Source organism: Lissotriton helveticus, chromosome 2_1 (genome assembly GCF_964261635.1).
Source record: "Lissotriton helveticus chromosome 2_1, aLisHel1.1, whole genome shotgun sequence".
Classification (NCBI taxonomy): Eukaryota; Metazoa; Chordata; class Amphibia; order Caudata; family Salamandridae; genus Lissotriton; species Lissotriton helveticus.
In genome coordinates, this window is record NC_136059.1 from 1,220,580,284 (window position 1) to 1,220,601,785 (window position 21,502).

Below are 21,502 nucleotides of genomic sequence, written 5' to 3' on the forward strand. Positions count from 1 at the left end.
ACTGATTCAATCTTTAGTTATTCCCGCCCCCCTGATTCTCCACCCACAGTTCCCCTACTTTTTTTCCCCACTTCGACCACTGGGTGTAACCTCTGCCCAGGCAGTGTTTTCAAGTTTAAAAATGACAAAATAATTAATACTTATACAAAATGTGCCTTATTATCCCGCCTAATTTGCCTTTCCTTGCCGCATAATTTTTCAACCCAGCTCCATAATTTGGCCCTCTCCTGTCGCCGCATAATTTCAGTGGCCCTGCCCATAATACTCCGTGGCCCCTTCTGTATCCTCCTAGTGTACCTTCATATATACATTCATAAACCCGTGATTTATAAGTTTGGATAACCACTCACTTGATCACGCCATCTTCGACGTACGTCGTCTTATAAAAACCAACCAGGGACCCGTTCAGCCTGCCCTCGAACTCCAGCGTGAGCACGTAGTGCTCCTGCTCGCCGGTGGGCGGCAGCTGTGAGCCCGCTGCCACCACCACGTACTCGTGTTCAGTGTACTCGAAGCACCCGGACACGGCGACGGGCTGCTCCCCGAGCCCGGGCCTGTCGAGGCTCAGCTGCGGCACCCTGGTGAGGCGCGTCTCGCGCAGGTGCAGCCACACGTGCGAGCTGGGCCGCGTGAGCTTTATCCAGATGCGCACGTTCCCCGTGTAGATCTCCTCATCAATGAGCGGGTGCAACCCCAGGTTGTAGTGCTTCGGTTCAATGTAATCTGGCAGCCGGAAGTTTTTCCAGTCCCCGTTGTGGTTTTCAGTGGCTGGGCAGACGACCTCTGTCGGTCCGGCGGACGGGGCAAGGCTCGGCCTGGCGGTGGTGGTGGTGGTGTCGGCGGTGCTGGGTCTCGAGGGGCCTGCTGTTGCCTCTGGAGCAGCAGGCACCTCTGGGCAGGGCTCCGGGCGCGTGAGGCCCACACCTAGCCCCACAGCCAGCCCCACGGCTGCCACAGCGGCGCAGATGATGGCCACGTGCTTGCCCCGAATGCAGTATCTTTTCGTTTTAAAGTCGTCTGACATTTGTAGTCCTTCCATTGCTAGTGGCGGGGACAGGCCAGAAGCCCTCTCTGTCACTTGCAACTACGCCTGCAGGCAGTGGGATTCCTCGAGTGCCGCCACAGTGTGAGGATGGAGGGTGGTGGTCTTTCCTCCCTGTGGCAGCCGCTTGATGTTGCAAGCAGCAGCTGCTGCTCCAGGGGGAATGTTATCCCCGAAGAATGAGAAGGGAGACTGGACGACTCGTAGTGATAACACACTCCTTTTATAAATGCCGACCCTCCCGCCTCTACCCCTGTGTTCTGGGCATGGTTAAATATAAAACCGTGTTGTGTTAATCAGCAAGGGAGGGAGGGAGGATCCCTGGCCTAGCAGTGTCAGCCGCTCATAAAACAGGGCCCGGGCACAGCTTGACAGACCATATACAGTTATCTCGATGGACCCTGGCACTTCGGTCTTCGCAAGATCCACGTTTTTCGAAGTCAGTGCGAATGATAATTTTAGTTTGAAATTTGTTTCACTTTTGGGTAATTTCACCAGCGAGACAAGAACCATCTGTCTATTCCATGGCAATAGGTTTTATAAACACGCACAACAAAGGGTGCTAGTTGACAAAGCGCCAAGCTAGGGGTTTAAGGTAATTTTGAAGGGCCTTCGACACAGGAGGACGATCGTGGCCAAAATGTCACCATCATTTCACTGAATACTTCCTCTTTAGGGTTGTTAACCAGGCTGTGGGTAACATTTGGAAAAAAAACAGTGATATGTATTTAGTGATTACTGTGTACCATTCGTATCTACAAAAATGAAACACTAGTATTTATATACATTGTTAAAAACTGAAACCGGATTAAAAAAATTGCAACTTATTCAAAAAAGCACATTCTGAAATTGTATATCACATTACAGGTATCAACACCTTTTTTAACATGCACTTGTCCACATAACAGAGCGTTATGGAGAGTTTGCAGCACAACACACGTGGGGCTACAGAAAACAACCTCGCTCTACCCGTACAGTTGGTGTGCAGGGATACGCAGAGACGAGTGGGACAAATCATTACAAAGCCGTAAAGCGTTCAGCAGATCCGAGAGGGCCTTAACAACCATGCTCAGCTGGTATTCATTAGCTGTCCTCAGGTAAGAGGAAATGGCTCATGAAGGACGGTTTGAAAGGTGTGAAAGGGAGGGTATAAAAAAGTCAAATGAGGTAAACATTAAGGGACCATTGAAGGTCTTCCTTAATAACATTCTGTGTTAAAGGAGGTTATGGATTTATGATGGTTTGACCCTATCATCTGAATAAAACTAAGTTTACAATAGAGTTCAGTGAGAAAACTCTTCTCAACCTGGGGGTGTGGCCCATCAGGTCAAGATGGTGGTCACAGTTTAGACGAACTTCTGCCCAAAACCACAATCTGAGACCATCTGACCCTCTGGGGGGCCCTGTCTAGTGGAGCATTGGCTGCTTGCAGCCCAGAATTGATGACTGACGGGTCTGCCTTGTGATCTCACCCTCTGAGCCAGGGCTAGGGAAGTGAGGCAGTGTTCCACCTCCAGATGTCTGCATGGTGCTCGGTGCTGCGTGCGGCCTTCTGGGTCCTGCTGTCTCCCCTAATCCTCCTCACCACACACCATCAATGCTGTGGTGGCTCCCACTGGACACCTTGGGTTTGGGGGGGGAGGACCAAGCTGACCAAAGCCCAGTGTGCCATGGCCGGAAGCCCAACTTGCAGTTTTGTGGCCGGGTGTGGCTGGGCCCAACACTGAACCAGAACATTAAACACCTGGACTGCACAGTACTAGATTGACAGGTGCAAGGTGGCTGCACCCTGGGTGCTATCTTGCACAGAGGCAAGGTTGTGCTTCCATCCCAATGTGGCTGCCCTGTGCACTGGAGGCTAGGGCTGGGGAGCAATTGCCATGTTTATTTTTCAACACATTTATGAAGGCCATATGGACTACAGACACAATGAACAAGCAGTAGAGGGAAGTGAAAATACTCTGTATTAAGTATCAGTCTCGTGGTATAGTGACATTGTTGGGAATGAGCTGGAGACAATAGGGATGTTAATGGCTCATAACTCTTATTGCCAACAGAATGTACCCACGCAAGCAAGATACATCAAATCCTTCACACTTCCTCCAGATGTGAGTGTGAGGGCCACTGTTGTGCTTCTAGTTGGCTGCTCATGCTACCACTGGCTGCCTCTAACATGGTAAGCGGTCCAACTCACAGGAAGAACTAGGGTACAGCTTACATTATGCTGATAATGCAGGCCTGACAAACTTGCATCGTAGGTGTGGGTTCTCCCCCAGGGACATTCTGTATAGTTAGGGATCTGCTGCATAGGCCCTCAAGGATGGGGAAGGCCATAACTGCAAAACTGCTGACAGTACCTCCTTTGCATCTCCGTAGTGACACTGACACAGATCAAGTCGGAACGTACTGCTCAAGTGCACGGTACTCGCCCACGAAAGAAACCAACTACTGAGGCAAGTTAGACATCTTTATATTTGAGGCAGTCAATTTTACTAGGGTTTCCCTTGAAGCCAAAATAGATGTGGTTGCAATAGATCTGAGTCTGTTATGCAAGGATCAAAGAAAAGAAACCAAGAGGGTTGCTTACAGATAGCTTTTTGAAGACACTGCACTGTAGAAACTAATAGATAGCACCACTTATATTAATATAAGTAGGAGAACTTGTTTATTAAAGTTTTCTTGAGAAGTACCTCTTATCCTATTTTTAACTCCACACCTCGTACACTTAAACACCAGTCTACTTTTTCGACCCCCACACCTGCACATCACCAAACGGCGGACGAAAAAGATCTTCGGTAAGGAGCCTCCATTTAGGGTGCCCTTCGGGTATTGCAGTGCCGGCCTGACTTAGAGCAAACGCCCAAGGATGAAGCCTGGCAACTGTCTAGGTGTGTGAGAGCATTTGTTCTTGCAGAGTCATGCTCCCAGCGTACCCTGCAAAATGGACATTGATCTGCATAGACCCACATACTCCACTAGGAACTGCATACCCCTTATACCATCTCTCTTGCATCTCATTTCACCTTGTTCATATATAATACATATGATTTTTTCACACGTGTTAGATCTGGCATCCTTGGCGTGTTTTTCTCCTGTATTTTTGCTCTGCCTCCTGTGTTTTTGCTGTGCGCTGGACTTCGTTTTTGCTGGTCTAGGTGGTTTGGGCACTTTGTCACTGCTGATCAGTGCCAAAGTGCACGTGCTCACTCTATAAGTTGTGAATATGGATTGGTGTTTCCATGATTGGCTTGTTTGACTTACTACTACATCCCTAGTACAGCTCGCTGTGTGTGTCCAGGGCCTGTAAATCAAATGCTGCTAGTGGGCCTGCAGAACTGATTGTGCCAACCACACAAGCAGCCTTTCAAAAGGTTCTCAGACCTGCCACTACCGTGTCTGTGTGCAGTTTGGTACTGCCATGTCGACCTGGCAAGTGCACCAACTTGCCAGGACCTAACTTTCCCTTTTCTTACATGTGAGTCACCCCTAAGGTAGGCCCAAGGTACCCCTGTGGGCAGGATGGAGTGTCTGAAAGGTAGGACATGTTTTAATGTGTGTAACATGTCCTGATAGTGAACTACAGGGAATTTCGTTTTTCACTATTGGAAGGCTACCTGTCCTATAGGATAGAATGGGAGTTTATTTATAACATCTTATGAATATAACTTTCCATGGGGACAAGATCAAGATAGAAAGGTAAAGTTTAGGATGCCTAAACTCAGAATATAAAGATGCATCTTTTAGTAAGGATGATTTTTACATTCTGCATTTGAAAATAACACTTTTACAAAGTCAGTATTTTCTTGCTTAGGCATCCAGTGTGCCTCTACTGGTTTGTGAATTGGCTTTGGAGTGACAGGGGCTGGATATGTGCATTCACTGTAGACAGCCACTGGGGGGATTTAGGTGTGTCTTGCCTTTCCTGGATGAGTCAGGGCTGGCTGAATAGACCTGGGCTGTATTTAGAGTAGGGGGAGGAGATTTAATTTCACCTGAATGGGCCTGGTCTGCCTTATATAAAGCTGTCTCCACCTCCTGCCGGGAAGATGCACCAAAGAACACAGAAATGGTTTTGTTTGAGCACAAAGCCTCTATGATACCAGAGAACAAAGAGTAATGGAATATAAATATTGGGGCCCAGAACTTTAGATTACTTCTGGACTCGGGAGGAACCTTTGCCAAGGAGAAAAGCTGGGAAAGCTGAAGGAGAAGTACTACTCTTTTGCTGTGTGCTGTCTGGGGTTGGCCTGCAGTGGCTGTTTCTGCCAAGGAGAGGACAAAGTCTTTGCTGTCTACCTAGTATCCTGCCTGAAGATGATCCCCAAGAGCTTGAAGTAGAGCTCGCCTCCTGATCTGAAGTCTCAGGGCCACAAGGATTTCACCACCAGCTCCCTTGAACTTCCTTGCTGGGAGTTCTGACCTGCCAAGAGGTGCCTGTTGCTGAGATGGGCCTCTGGAGGTTGTTCCTGCTGTTGTGAGCTGGAAAAGAGATGCAACTACGAGAAACTCGATGCATATTCGCCTGTTTCCGATGCATCGCTGCTGAAACCGACGCAGCGCCTGCCCGTGGCTGGAGAAAATGCTGCATACTGAATCCTGTGCACCGCTCTCTGAAGTCTGAGATCAAGGCACCAAAGCTGCGCAGGCCCTGCTGTGCGGCTGCAAGAACTAACGTGTCGTGGGACCGCGGCTGCAGAGACCAACACATCGCCGCTGCCGCATTGAGAACCGCTGTATCCCCAATCCCCACGCACCACACTGGGGTGCCAAATCTACAAGGACACTGGGGCCGCAGTAAGAAACCAACATATCACCTCCCAATACAGTAAGAAACCCACGCACCACCTCCCCTTTAATAAGGAACCAATGCATCACCTACCCTTGAAGGAAGTGACCCGAATTGGGCCACCTGGGTCACTCGCGTCCACCTCTCAGCCTTCCACAAGAAATGAAGAGTCAATGGAACAGTAGAAAATACAAACCAAGTTAGTTATTTGTGGGAGCAGGGTTACGGTAGAGGAAAGGCATGCAAAGACAGTATAAGTTATTCATTGGTGCATTAGGATTCAACCTTGAATACAATAAGAAGTAACTCGAAGCAGCTTTTCGCTGAGGCAGACAGTACATGAGACAGAAGCTTACTTTCGATCACAGTACAAAATGGCGGCTAAAGACAAAATGGCGTCGCAAATGCTAACTTAACTCGCACAATGCTAATAGGAGTTGGCTTGACGCATTTGCAGTCCAACAGACCCTCCTTTTAGCATTTGCTAACAGTTTTGTCTATTCTAGCATAATAACAAAATCATTAATGCATGGCAATTTATATACTGCTAATATTCAAAAATACGCTCATCTATATTCATCAAATCATGGACAGTTTGCATCATCATTGCTCAGCACTTAGCATCAGGCCCTGGGGCCTTTGGTGCAGGTGTTAACTTTCTAACACAATATGTACAGCAGGCAGGAAGACAATTAATACACAGGCAACAAGTGAAAATGACACCTGCAATGGCTCCTAGAAAAAGGGAGTATTTTCCAACCCCAGGATGCTATTGAACCCCAGAACCAACCAGAAAGGGACCAGGTGCCATTCTCTTGGTGAATATTGGATGCAAGTCTATGCAACTTCTGTATTGCTGCAGAGACAATCGGAGCGTGGTCTGGTATGTATAAACAGCAACTACTACTGATAGCGAGTAAGAAAGGTATATCCTGAGCTATACAAGTAGATTAGTATGAGAAAACAGGTTCAGAAACAGATGAACAATCTTCATATCTTCTTTCGTTTCAAGCTTTATTCTTCAACAAATACACTAGCCGCCACCAACACGTGTTTCGTCTTGGTATGTTTAACCATGGACTTCTTCAGGGCTAGAATATTATAACACACATAGTCAAACCAACAAGGTTTGTAATACATAAGTTTACAAATTTACTCTTGATAATGGCTCATATACATATGAGTGATACTCAATTCTTCTTATAATCGTGATTGAAAGCACCAGAGATTCCCACGGGGCACATTTAGACAATAAAGTCAAATTCAGCAAATTCTAATATTAATAGTATCCCATGATTACTATTCATGTCTGGATACTTATAAATAAGAAATATTTAGGTTAGAGAAGGAGAGAAATAAGCATGAGAAAGAAGGATTCATTTCATGTGAAGAATCCGTTCAAGAACCCCATAAGTGAAATGAATCCATACATTCCGTAGTAAATACAAGAAACCGCACCCAAAAATATAGTGCATAGTCCTAATAATACACGCGTGAATAAATCACCATAAAGAAAGAGTTAACCACCTCAGTGCAAATCAAACAGATCCTAACAAATGTATCCCTGATATCATAGTTAAAGTTAACTCACCAATAGCTAGGACTCAACAGTTAACTTGACGCAATGCTCTTCAAAATTCATGAGAGCGTAAGAAAAAGGCCTATAGTCAAAGGGAAATAATATGAAAGGAACCGGTCAAAAGACCGAATATAAAATCTATATCAAAAACCATCATATAATATAAAACATAATATCACTCACTATTTCCTAGAGGACTCCTTATTTAGTATAAGTATTGAGTTTCCAATCTTTTCTCCTTCGTAAGCCCCCTAGGAAGCCTGGCATATAGAAAGGCAATAGTAAATACCTAAGTCAGTTGCTCACCCACGATAAATTATGCTTCAATATTAAAATCGTCATTTTTAAATCAATCGCCAAAGTAATGTCTTTCCTGCGGTCTCCCGTTATGAGTACCATTCTAATAATTCCTAAAAATAGCGAGCATCACATCTTATGAACTAAAACATTGGGTGATAATTTCAGGGCAAGGTGAAACATTAAAGTAAATAATCATCATTGACATGGTCCCACTAAAAAAGCCTATAAAGCTTTTAACCCTTTTGAGAACTACATAACAAAAGCCGATTCACAAGGCAATACGATAAATATATCTTATGAATGCATCTATTGTATGGTCTGTGCTCCTTGTTATAAGGCACATCCTTCAACTTGATGTACCATATACATCTAAGTGTGGCTAAATATAAAACCACCAATTATAAATCACATCATATGTCGTTGTCGACGCTAAAACAAATATCAACCGACCAAATTCGACCTACAAAGTTACTCAATAGTATATTATTTTCCATACACACTCACCTTTGAGTATAGGATCGAGAAGTATAAGTAAAAAAGAAATCGTGGCATGTTGCGCTAGCGCCATCTTGGTATAGTCCCTAAATAGTAGCCTCATGATAATGAACATAGTAGTAATACTATGGCGAGGCAATACGTTATACGGCTCCAAAGCGTCACAAGCCTCTATCAAATACTTTGATAAGTATCAGAGAGCAAAACATCGTAACTAGAACCCGACAAACATATTGCTAAAGATTTTCCGTAATTTGTAATATATATCACGCTATCGAAATCGAGAGTGCGTCGGACATCTTGGATTGGGAATAACGTCCATCATAATAACTATTACGATGTTTAGAGATATATGCCGTTGTTTATAATAGTATATCCTAGTATTTCCTATTCATATATCGAGTGCGTCGGACATCTTGAATTGGGAATAACATCCATCATTATAACTATTACGATGTTTAGAGATACCTGCCATTGCTTATAATAGTATATCCATAGTATTTCTAATTCATATATCATTTCTCCATATTAAACTAATTCCAATATGAATATTTTAAATTGAGTAACACCTTGCTCTAAGTGAAATCAGAAGAAGAAAATAAATTATTATTATCCCATGTATTCGGGTGAAGAGGAGATAAAAAGGAAAACAAGACAGTGTGGGGGATTAAATGTCTTTACATGCCAGTGTTGAGAAAGAAAAGTAGAAACCCCCTGAGTAGGTTAAAATCTTGTATAGGATAAATAGAAAAACCAACACTGACACGTTTCCCCAAAAGTCCTATTTCATAGGCATGAGGGTCACACTCGACCAGCACCAGACCAGGCAGCACGGGAGGGGGACCGGCAGAGTCCCACAGCACCTCACCTCATTGTAGAGCCTACCCAGCGCCGTGAGGGAAACGGCAAAAGCGGACCCACACTACAATCCCCAGGTGCCCCGGTGGCAGAGGCGCACCTGGGACGTCACAGCCTGTGCCAGGAGGCGCCTATAAACATCGGTGCACCGACAGCTCCTTGGGGGTCACACTCGACCAGCACCAGACCAGGCAGCACGGGAGGGGGACCGGCAGAGTCCCACAGCACCTCACCTCATTGTAGAGCCCACCCAGCGCTGTGAGGGAAACGGCAAAAGCAGACCCACACTACAATCCCCAGGTGCCCCGGTGGCAGAGGCGCACCTGGGACATCACAGCCTGCGCCAGGAGGCGCCTACAAACATCGGAGCACCGACAGCTCCTTGGGGGTCACACTCGACCAGCACCAGACCAGGCAGCACGGGAGGGGGACCGGCAGAGTCCCACAGCACCTCACCTCATTGTAGAGCCCACCCAGCGCCGTGAGGGAAACGGCAAAAGCGGACCCACACTACAATCCCCAGGTGCCCCGGTGGCAGAGGCGCACCTGGACGTCACATCCTGTGCCAGGAGGCGCCTACAAACATCGGAGCACCGACAGCTCCTTGGGGGTCACACTTGACCAGCACCAGACCAGGCAGCACGGGAGGGGGACCTGCAGAGTCCCACAGCACCTCACCTCATTGTAGAGCCCACCCAGCGCCGTGAGGGAAACGGCAAAAGCGGACCCACACTACAATCCCCAGGTGCCCCGGTGGCAGAGGCGCACCTGGGACATCACAGCCTGCGCCAGGAGGCGCCTACAAACATCGGAGCACCGCCAGCTCCTTGGGGGTCACACTCGACCAGCACCAGACCAGGCAGCACGGGAGGGGGACCGGCAGAGTCCCACAGCACCTCACCTCATTGTAGAGCCCACCCAGCACCGTGAGGGAAACGGCAAAAGCGGACCCACACTACAATCCCCAGGTGCCCCGGTGGCAGAGGCGCACCTGGGACGTCACAGCCTGCGCCAGGAGGTGCCTAAAAACATAGGAACACCTCCTGTCCCCGCGGGACGCGCACGGGACCGCCGGGTGAAGCCCGGGCAAAGGGCGGGCCCTCTACGGCCCTCAGAGGCCAGAAGAGGACGGGACGGGCCACCCCACCTGACTTTTCCATAGGAGGAGGTATAGAGACATATTTTTCATATTGACTTGCACTGTATTGCTTATTGCCGCTCTTTGGTGTATTGTATACAAAACATGTCCATCTGGGAGGAGCTCAATGCCCTGTGTGGCACTAAGTATGTCCCGGATGTATCACCACCCCCTATATTGGGCAGTATTCCAGACAATTCAAACGGTACTCCGCGGGATCTACCTCTAAATATAGACAAAACTCAAGCCAATGCACTGCCTCGGGGTCTTAATATTAAAAGGAAGCATGACGGGGAAAATGATAACGAGAACCAATCTAAAATTCATAAATTGTGCACCAGCCCTACATTATCCCCCTCTAACCCAATTACATCAAGGGTGGATATGGCTGTGGATAAAATAGATGACCCTGTACCGTCCTCCCAACTGACTTTACTGGCTCAGCTCGAGCAATTGTTACTATCTGTCATATCACCTTTGGTTATAAAAATTAACGATCTGGGGGACAGGCTGACTAGCATTGAGAAAACTATTAAAAGGAATTCTCCACCAACCAAGAAGATGGCAATACCCATTTGCCCTAATCCTCCCATTACCCCCGAAAAGTTTAAGTCAATCACACGTAAGAATGTCCGAACCCAATTACTACCTCTTAATACACCTATCGCAACAGGCCCTAAAGTAGCAGTAAAATCCCCGTTAATTAATCACACAGTGGCCAGAGCCGATCCAGAAAGAATGCCACGTATTAACCTACCTCCTGAAGCCGCCTGTAGTGTCCTTGAATGAATCAATCCAGTCATAAAGAGTAGATAATCAAGTTTATTGCCATAAGTAAGATGCAGGAATAAAAGGTACAAGCAGCTCAGTGTAGCTGACTGCACTACCAACTGAATAATAACATTCTATGTAGCTACAGCAACAGTGATTACATATACATCATTCCACATTGCATGTATAATGTTCTACTATTGCTCTTAAAGAAACAAGCACATACTACACATCCCCCTTTCTTAATAAATATACATTTAAGGCTAAATAATAAAATAAAAAGAAAATACAAAGAAACAAAATTAAGAACAGATAAAATGCTGAAACTTCTTAGGAGTGATTACATGTCTTCCAACCCTGGTGGATTTATTACCATATATTCTACTAGGTTCCTCCCTATTTTGCTCAACCGAAGATTCCTCTCCAGGTAAAAGTTCCTGAGATCTAACAAGATGAGAATCATGAACAGCATGGTTCTCTTCTCCCAAAACACCCAAAGATGAATCAACCAAACCATCATCAGGAACCAATTGAGAATCAACTAAACTTCCTTGAGGAATAAGATCTAGTCTTTGATCTTCAACAACAACTCCAGACTCACCCCTTTCTTCCAAATTCGGTAATACTTCTAACCACCAATAGTTTCTTTCCTTAGAACATGTATTCTCCTCTATAACTCCAGACTTGTCGGATAAGGCAATGCGATTCAAATGATGAATAGTTCCATCATCTAATTCTACTGTGTTCTTCATAACTTTGGTGACTATTCTCGGGTTGGAAAACTTAGGTTCTAATTTCCCAGTTTTTCTACTAGATTTAATTCTAACGTACTGTCCAACTTTGATATTCACCTCCTTGGTACCGTGTTTAGCATCAAAGTAAGATTTATTCCTATTTTGAGATTTAATGATGGCTTGTTTAACCTGATTAGGATCCCATTCATATTTCTCACTACTACCAATCCAACCAGGATTCAATCTACTATGGGGAAATCTACCTCTCATCAATCCAAACGGACTCTCCCCAACCGTGTCATGAACCGTGACCCTATACGACCAAATCAATTTGTTAAGCTCATCATCCCAATTCTTACTACCCTTTTTTGCCAATTGCAACAAACCTTTTAAAACTCTGTTCATTCTTTCAACAACTGAATTCCCTCTAGGGTGGTACAAGGCTGTAAACCTTTGTTTTATTCCTGTGTAAGACAAAAATTTCTTCATGAGTTCAGATTTAAATTGTACACCATTCTCTGTTAAAATTGAAACAGGAAACCCTTCCCTTAAAAAACAATTATCTAAGAATGCGATGACCACTTGTGTATTAACACTAGTGACAACCTCAACTTCTATCCACCTCGAAAATAAATCCACAAGAACCAAAATGTACTTGGAAATACCATCTTGCCATACAACAGGACCCATTATATCCATGGCCACATGTTCCCAAGGTAAATTAGGACAACCTAACGATGACATTGGTGGATTAAGAGTTTTTTGTGACTTATCAGCACTTTCACACAAAATGCAATCACGAATGTGCCTTTCAATATCTAAGTCGATTCTGGGCCACCAGTACAACACTTTGATATTTCTTTTGGTGCGAGAAATACCTTGATGGCCTTCATGACCCAAAACTATTACATTGTCTCTTATGCCCACCGGAGGTACAATTTTCCCTACTCTGCACAGGAATGCACCATCAACACTCAACTCGTCACAGACCTCCCAAAAAGGTCTGAATTTAGGATCTAATTTGCACTCTTTACCCCCCCTTGGTTGACTTTGTCTTTCACTGTTTGTAGCAGATCATCCTTCAAGTTCTCTTCCTCCCACTTTTCTCTAGATAAACCAGGAGTTTCAGCAAAGATTGTTGCCACGCACATATCATTCCAAGGGTCAGGATCGATTTCTTGTAGAGGTAAGGGAAGCCTACTGAGGAAATCTGCTATGACATTTTTAGCCCCAGGTACATATTGCACTTCGTACACAAAATCCTGAATACTCATTGACATTCTAGCAATTCTTGCAGAGGCTTTTGATAAACCATCCGTTGTAAGTAACTTTGTCAAAGGTTTGTGGTCTGATCTCAGCAGAAATTTCTTACCCCATATGAATTTTCTGAAGTGCTCCATTGCCCACACACACGCTAAAGTTTCTCGCTCTATAACTGAATACTTGGTTTCAGCAGGGGATAAAGAGCGGGAAGCGAAAGCGATGACCACTTCATTTCCATTTCCTGAGATTTGAGACAAAACACCTCCCAAACCTGTACCACTGGCATCAGTAGTGATAATATGTTCTGCACTGGGATCAAATCCCTGCAATCCAGGTGCATTTGCAATTGCACTCTTGATGCTGTCAAACGATTTTTGACACTCTGGATTCCAAAGAAAAGGAACTTTGTTTTTCATTAACAATCGCATTTCATAAGTTTTCTGTGAAAAGTTACAAACAAATTTCGCATAAAACTCAGCCAGACCTAAGAATGACCTTAATTCATCTTTTGATTTAGGAGCAGGTGCATTGAGAATAGCTCCCACCAAGGTACTCTTAGGTTTGATGCCTTCGCCCCCAATCTCATGGCCCAAATAAATGACAGACTTCTCTGAAAATTTACATTTAGTACTTTCAGCTACTAATCCATTGCTTTTCAGAATACATAAAACTTCTCTCAACAATTCATCATGCTGTGTTTTGTCTTTTCCCATGATCAATATATCATCTTGAAAAAAGACAACTTCCTTGATATGGCTAAATAGGTTAGACATAATCCTCTGAAAGACGGCCGCTGCCGAGGCCAATCCAAAAGGCATACGTCTAAACCTATAACACCCAAAGGGTGTGCAAAACGACGTGAATTTCCTGCTGTTTTTGTCCAGAATAATTTGATGATAAGCTGCCGAAAGGTCCAAAGTTGAGAACCATTTCGCACCGTGTGTCAAGGCAAGCATTTCATCAATTCTGGGCAATGGAAATTGGTCAATTAAGATGTTATCATTCAGATAACTAAGGTCTACACATAATCGGGCCTTACCGTTGGGTTTTCGGGCTACGACCAAAGGCGAAACCCATTCAGCCGCTTCTATAGGTTCAATAACCTTGTTTGCAAGCATTTTATCCAACTCCATTTTGTCTTCATCTCTGACGATGAAAGGTATGTTCCTAGCCTTATGAACTTTCGGAACAGCTCCTTCCTTCAAACGAATTTGGTGTGAGAACCCATTCAGTTTACCCATGCGGTTCCCAAATACTTCAGGAAACTCCTGTAAGACCCATTTTTTTGTGTCTACACTCTCACAGGAAACTAAAACTTGCTCCTTACTATTGGGATTCAGAATTATGTCTAACATTTTCTGGTCCTTCCATCCCAAAACTGATGGTCCTTCTTCAGAAATGTATAATTTACCCGTGCACTGTCTTTCTTTAAAGTGAAAAATCAAAGTTCTATACCCTAACATTTCTATACTTTTGCCAGTATATCCCTCAGCAGCAATGTCATTTGGTTCTAACCATTCTCCTATGTGGTTGATAAATTTATCTCTCCAAACATGCTGTGATACAATTGTAAAAGGTGAACCGGAATCAGCTGCTAATTGTATTATGACTCCTCCCACTGAAATGTGACACAAAGGTTTTGATGAAATATCATCACTTATATTTAATACAACCCTTTTCAATTGAACCAGATTCACTTGTGAATCTGAATCACTTGAAGAAGAGGATGAAGAATCATGATTATATTGTAGTGTAGTTCCTATCATCCCAATAGGCTCTGCGCATTGGAATAATACCTTCAATAGTATAGGCCTAGACCAGACGTTAACTAGGTCTACTACTGTCGATATTAGACTTAAAGTTTTGGGTTTGCCAGCTAGCTCAGAGTTCACTAGAAACTTTCTCGAATAGGCAAGGAGGAGTTGAACCTCCCTGGATAGACAAAAAGGGATTTAGTTTCTGACAACCATAGAACATGACAACTTTGCTCTCCCCTAATCAAGAGTGTATCTCGAGAGTCGTGTGAACAAAAGGCAATTTATTTTACTCAGTCAGTACGTGCATTCTTAGTCTCATCAGGTTGTAGAGAAAAGGAAGAGACGGGCGTGTTCAATAAAAGATGTTATTTATTGATCAGTCTCTTTTCTCATACAAGAGAAATGGATCGATATTATTGCAATACTTATGGTTAAGTAAAGTGCATACATTAAAAGCAGAAGTATAAAATAATACTGTAAAAACATTGATATGCTTTCTAAGCCATATGAAGGTTTAAAATGAATAAGATATATTACATACACATATACATTTGACTAAACGTACTCAACTGGTGTTTCTAACTACGCCTACCCCGTGTACCTGACCTAAGTCTAATGCGTGGGCGGGAATAGAAAGTTACAGTTTAAGTTAAGTTTGTTTTGCCAAGTGACTGACTAAAGAATTCTCTGTGAGGGGTTATTCAGCTCTGTACCTGGAATCTAGGATGGATGAGGGATGGTATCTCTCGTCTCTGGTCTCGATATCCCAGGCTGCCTGCGAGGGCTACCCGGAAGCGCCGAAGCTGGATTTCTCGGCAGGAGAAAGGCAGCGTCTCGTTCTCAGCGCGTCAGGAAGGCGGGGCTGCGCCAGCGGGGTCTGCTCTGCTCTGGGCTTCGGCAAGTCTGGCTGCTCCGATCTCGTCACCACCGCGTGTGTTTGCTTAGGGCAATATCGGTAATATTTATACCTTTAAGGTGCCGAGATTGACGTAAGGATGGACATAGATACGTCAATAAGGATGTCATATGACCAGGTCGTTAGCACATTCTTTTGCTGAAGTTCTCGGTGAAATCAAAACAATGGCCGCAGGGTTTTTCCCAGGTTGTCATAGGTTTGATTTGTTTTGAGAACTCCGTATGCCTTATCAGGGGCTGGAGGAATATCGCTTGTCTAATTAGATGGCAAGCGTTATGACCTAATCAGATAACACGTTCCTGTGCCGTAGTGTGGCTTTATCAGATAACGGTTCCTGCATCATGGGGGTTTTCTGCCTCATGGGATGGCTGCTAGTTAACTTGTTAACCAGAATAGGGTCAGGAATATGGGGATCGATACAGAACCTATAGGAATACATCACACCCACTCCACGCTAACTATGGACATATTTACGAATCTATGCATAGTAAAACATACTGTAGAGTATCGTGTATACCTTACCACCCCAAAATACATAAATGCATTTTGAAAATATCAAATATACGGAAAACAGTCACATGTAATGTATGCACTCAAGCTGTAGAATAATGCTAAAGTAATCACGCATATCTATACATTATAACTAACATGTATATGAGAATTTACACATGAAATGGCTCTTAATACAGAAAAAAGGTTCGAGACCATTTCATCACAGAATAAAAATAATTATGAACATACCAGCGGGCAGCTAATGTCTATAAGCTATCTAAAATTAGAAATTTTTGTTCTCTAAGAATAGTTCTTACTTTAAGCAGAAGATAGTGTCCCGAAAAATATGCAAAAATATTTTGGGGCTGCTGAAAAAAGTCGCTGTCCGTCAACTGGAGGGAAAATTGTTCATGGTATTTTGTTTTTCAAGTTGAAGGCCAAAATCAGGGAACGCCGTGTACGAGCTTGCTCAAAAGTCTCTATTTCTGCTCTGGTGAGAACATCATATCATTTAGAGTCTCGAAAAAGTTGTCAACAGCTTCCTGGGAGAGTTCCACTAACTCGGAAATAGGTGTAACCATGCATTCGTGCGCATGATTGTCTCCATTGACATTCTGATTAATGTCGCTGACAGAAGGTCGTACCCGATCGATGCTGCTTTCATCTTGAACTTCACTACCCCTTAATCGTAGTGGTGAAGCTTCCACGAATGCCGTCATCAGGATTGGTAGCCTTTGAGGGCAGCACAAAGCATGAGCCTTTATCGGACTCAACAATGTTTCTGCATCCATTGGCGCATCCGATTGTAGCGTCAGACAGGTGTCTAACACGCATTCTTCTCCGCATAGCAGGCACCTTAATACAGGTAAAACACATCGATGCCACATGGGTCGAAATGATAGAAACCAAGTCATGTTCAGGTCTCTAAGCCGGGATAGTCCCAGGATTTTTGATATCCGGTCCCGGTATCCAATGGCTAGGATTGTTTCTTCCCTTGTCGCAGGTGTTTTGTCTGTGACATGGTTTGCCATAACGAAATATAAGGACTAAGAATAGGATTCCTGCAATTAGTCCTAAAAGGAGGGGAAGTCCGCCAAAAATCGAATGGACGAAATCTGGAAAAATACCCAGTATGGCTTTGAATGGTGTTAATGCCATCGAAAATACCGTCTTAAATACTTTTGAGACTCCACTGGTATCAGAAATATTTAAGATTTCATTCAGGATTTCTGCGAAATGTATGGGGGAATTAGTCGATAACAATGAATGTATCTCTGCAGTCGTCCTTGCGACTAGGAGATCATACGTTTCTTTTGATGACGTGAGCCTTGTCGGCGTCTGAAGAAGCACTGTTTTCATTCTGCTTAAAGTATCTATTCGAATAGAAGTAATTTTCAAGTTGGGCCATGCCCTTGCCTCCCTGTCTGGAAGGGAGCTGGGGAACAATAAGCGTCCACAGCACTTGACCTTCGCAGTCGTAGTTACGAGATAAGGAGTCCCGGGCATAAGACTACAGCATCTGCGGTCCACAATTAGAATGTAACTCCCATTATAGAGTCTTTGAAAGAATGGTTCTATCTCTGTAGCAGGTGTGCCTAGCTGGTGACATGAAAGGTTATTTGAGTTCCCTTCACAGGCTCCATGCAAACTAATTCCGTTACACAGAAGTGTACCGCTTAGTGACATCGCACAATTATTGCCACTAAGAAACACTTTCTGTCCTTTATTACTGACACATGCATGTGAATAGGGCAAGTCCCATGTTGTTTTAATGTACCCTTTTCCCAATTTTTCGTACATGCCAGCCTGTATATATTTTTGGCAGTATTGAAACCTGAAGGTTGAGATTGGAATATTAATTATCCCATGTATTATCCATTCACTGACAGGTCGTTCTGACATTGTCACTGGTAATCTTTCGAGTTTCTCAATGCTCAGGATTGTATAATCAGCACCCTTCTGGGCCATACTGATTTGTTTATCAGTAAGGTTAAAGATATTGAAAAGTGACGTTGTGTTGATTAAACGCCAAGGCACATAGCCTGAACGCAGATTTTGTAACGTCCAGCCAAGCTGTACAATAGAACGCAATTGAGACTGACCGTGTTGTAACAACAGTAAGTCTTGCGATATTATGTCGATTGCTGAAGACACAATGCTGTCCAGAGAAAAAATTCTGGAGGACAGAGTCATTAACCCATTGTCCACTACAGAAAGTGATTTTTCCAAATTAATACGGTCAATTTCCCGTATCCTTTCTGCTGTCTCAATTTGAGTAACCTTCCAGGCCTCATTGTATGCTGCATATACAGAGGCTGCTATGAAACGCTTTTGATGCTGTTTGCGTAGTCCCATAGTGAAATCACGCAAGTCAGCACCATCAGTAAGTAAAGTTAGGTGTTGCTTAATTTCTGCCAGTGTGGAAGTTTGTAGCCATTGAAGGCATAATTTGCCCACACTGTAGGTGGTTATTATCCCTGGGTGATGTCTTTGGGGATATCTAGGGTCTGGCCTGGTCATTTTGAACCCCTGTGTTTTGTTCAGGAATCTGTCTTGACAGTAATTAGTATCTGTGGGCCAGATCAACCACTGTTTCCAATCTGGATGTGTTCTGTTTTGGTTTAATACATAGTTTATGTCTATCTCCTCATCTGTAGAGCTATTGCTGTTCATTGTTGGTTTTGGAATAGATGGTTTATTTAAGTCTTTGATTTTTGCTAAGCCAAGACAGGTAGTTTGTTGAACAGTGTCATTTAAAAATATAATTTGTTCTGGGATCATGCAGGCTCTAAACAAAGATTCTATACCCTGTACTTGCCATTCTTTTGTGCCCCAAACACTTTTCAATTCAACATTTTTGTCCCAATAATCAAAACCAAAAGTATTCATTTGTTCAAAGAATGAGTCTGAATATATCAATTTTGTGTTGGTTATCATGGTCTTTGTCCCTGTCTTATTTGACAATTTGAAATAAAATGTTTCAGCATTACTTATGTTAAAACCTGAAAAGTATGAATATTTGTCGTAAGCGGTTCTTGAGCTTCCTTTTGGAGGGGTTGCACAATGTTCCCATTGATTATAATTTAAAACATTTCTAGGTTGTGCAGATCTATGTAAAAAATGGTTACCATAGTGGTTATAACAGTACATACTATCATAATTTGTAGAACCCTGCAAATAATCATGTTTGGTAAATTTAGCAGACATCACTAAGTCAGACATCATATTGTTTATATTTTCAAAGTCCCAATCATCAGCAAATGTGCTTGGTTTTACGAAGTCACTCAATGAGATTTTAATCTGGTGTGGATATTTCAGGATTTCAACCGGACCATAGATTTCATAGTCAGTGTTATCCCATGCTACCCCACCCGGTATAGGATTGGCTGTGAAGTTGACTGAAGAAAGTTCTCTTTTCTCGACGTGTGAAGATGTGTGTGGTTTGAGGATCAAGTTGATTTTCTGACTTGCTGTGTCCATTTTAGCATATTTTCCCTCAATGAAGCGTCCCAAAGTTAGTACCATGATGAGCCAAAGTATGAGGATAAATGCACCAAAACCCACCCAAAATTCAATCCATGGAGAAATCAGATATGTTTCTTTCAGTTGTTTCAAAAGTTCTTTAGCTTTAACTTTAAAGGTTATTGATGATGGCTGTGTTTTTGATTCAGTGAAGCCTTCGGAGGAATCATCGAAGTTTATGAAGTAGCCGGATGCAGTTCTGTCAATTGTTCCAATTGCTTCAGGATTACTGTTTCTTGCATAGTCGTTTGTTACTTCATTATAGGTTGGTGTGTCTCTGCTAAATGTTTTTATTTGGGTGTTCAGAGGTCTAAGTTCCATTGCATTTTTGCATAGTCCTTGTTGTTCTTCTGTAGGCGTTTCGAATGTGATTAGCCTCTTTGTTAGGACCTCTGTACTGGTAGCAAACCTTGGTGTTCTGCTACTTATGGGGAGTCCACTTGGCCTACTATTTGTTATCGGCCACATGATTGTGGTTTTACCAGGTCGATGGATACAACTCGGTTCTCCTTTTTACCAGCAAGCGGCGGTAGTACTACTGATCTTGTCCCGTTGACAGACAAGACAGGAACTGCTTTTCTGTAAGAAGGCCCAAATTCCTTCTTTACCGCGATCTTTTCTCTGACTAGATCCCCGACTTTTGGAATCCAGACAGGTCTTGCTGGGACAGGTGGTGGTTCTTCAGTGGTTGTTGGCTGCTGTTTCAACTTTATGTTGCTCAGGTCTTTTCTTGTTTCATTTAAGTCCTGTAAAATAGCCAAACGATCTTTGATATCAAAGCTTTTTTCCTTTACCACTGAAGTCTGACTGTCAAGGTCAGAGATTAACATCCTAGTTCCAAATAATAATTCGTACGGACTGAATCCCTTCAGAGAATTTCTTGGCAGGTTATTTAGACTACGTTGGACACTTATTAGATGTTTGACCCACCCAGCTCCCGAACCTAATATCCTTTCCGTTATAGATTGCTTTATGCCTTGGTTTTTTCTTTACACCATCCCGTATCCCTCAGGAAGGAAGTGAGAAGATTCCCGCTGTGCTATGCTCATTTGGCCATGTTTCCCCTCAGGCTGGAGGGCTCGAGTGAAAACAATGGTCAAACGTAGCATGCTCTTAGCGTATATGCCATTTAGACTCGCAAATCTTTGTATAACAGTCCAGACGTCAGCCGAGTGCTGGTGATCTACATTATAAGTGGAAACTAGCCTGTATATGTTAATCGCAAGCCTTGCTTTTTACTGTTGATTTTTTCTGGAGTGAAACGACACGGTATTACACCGTTTCTCTCACCACTGCGATTCCTGTTGCAGTTTGGGCACTTTTTTACAAACATGGTGTGATGCAGGCACATGCCTGGCCACCAGTACCTTGATTGTAATTCTTCCAGAGAATCTTTTAGTTTGAGGTGTCTGAGACCCTCGCCCATATGTGCGTCTGCGATTAACAAGTTTCTCCTGTCCATGTTTGGAATCACTCTATCCCCCACTCCAGGGATTCGAGCAAAAGGGACGGAGTTTGCATCGATTATGTATGTATAATTGAGTGGATAGTTGATCGGTAGCGCTGAGGAGTCGCCTTTTGATGACGTTTTCACTGCCAGCACTGTTTCACCGTCAATATACTTCACTGTACGCTTTTTTCGAGCTACGGAAGCCGATTTAGTTGCTACCGCTGTGGCTGTTTCAGCCAATGAATTCCCTGCAACATGAACGCCATCACGCTGATGACTCAGTGAGTGTGTCACGTGAGTCTTTGGTAGTTCTTTTTGTAAAAGAGCTATTTGTTCCCAGAGCAGTTTCTGCTTTATTGTTGCATCTGTGTCATCTTTGTAACCGTTTTGAATCCATGT

General features: G+C 43.6%; 1 protein-coding gene across 2 annotated transcripts in view; it reads right to left on the bottom strand.

Annotated features, from left to right (window-relative positions):
* ENPEP (glutamyl aminopeptidase) overlaps positions 1-1,394 on the bottom strand; it is a 297,126-nt gene extending 295,732 nt beyond the window's left edge. For both annotated transcript variants that reach the window (XM_078676092.1, XM_078676093.1), the window contains exon 1: positions 351-1,394. In XM_078676092.1, coding sequence (XP_078532218.1) covers positions 351-1,039 — 689 coding nt within the window. In that variant the 5' untranslated portion in view covers positions 1,040-1,394. The remainder of the gene's footprint in view (positions 1-350) is intronic.
* Between the last annotated feature and the right edge of the window lie 20,108 nt (positions 1,395-21,502).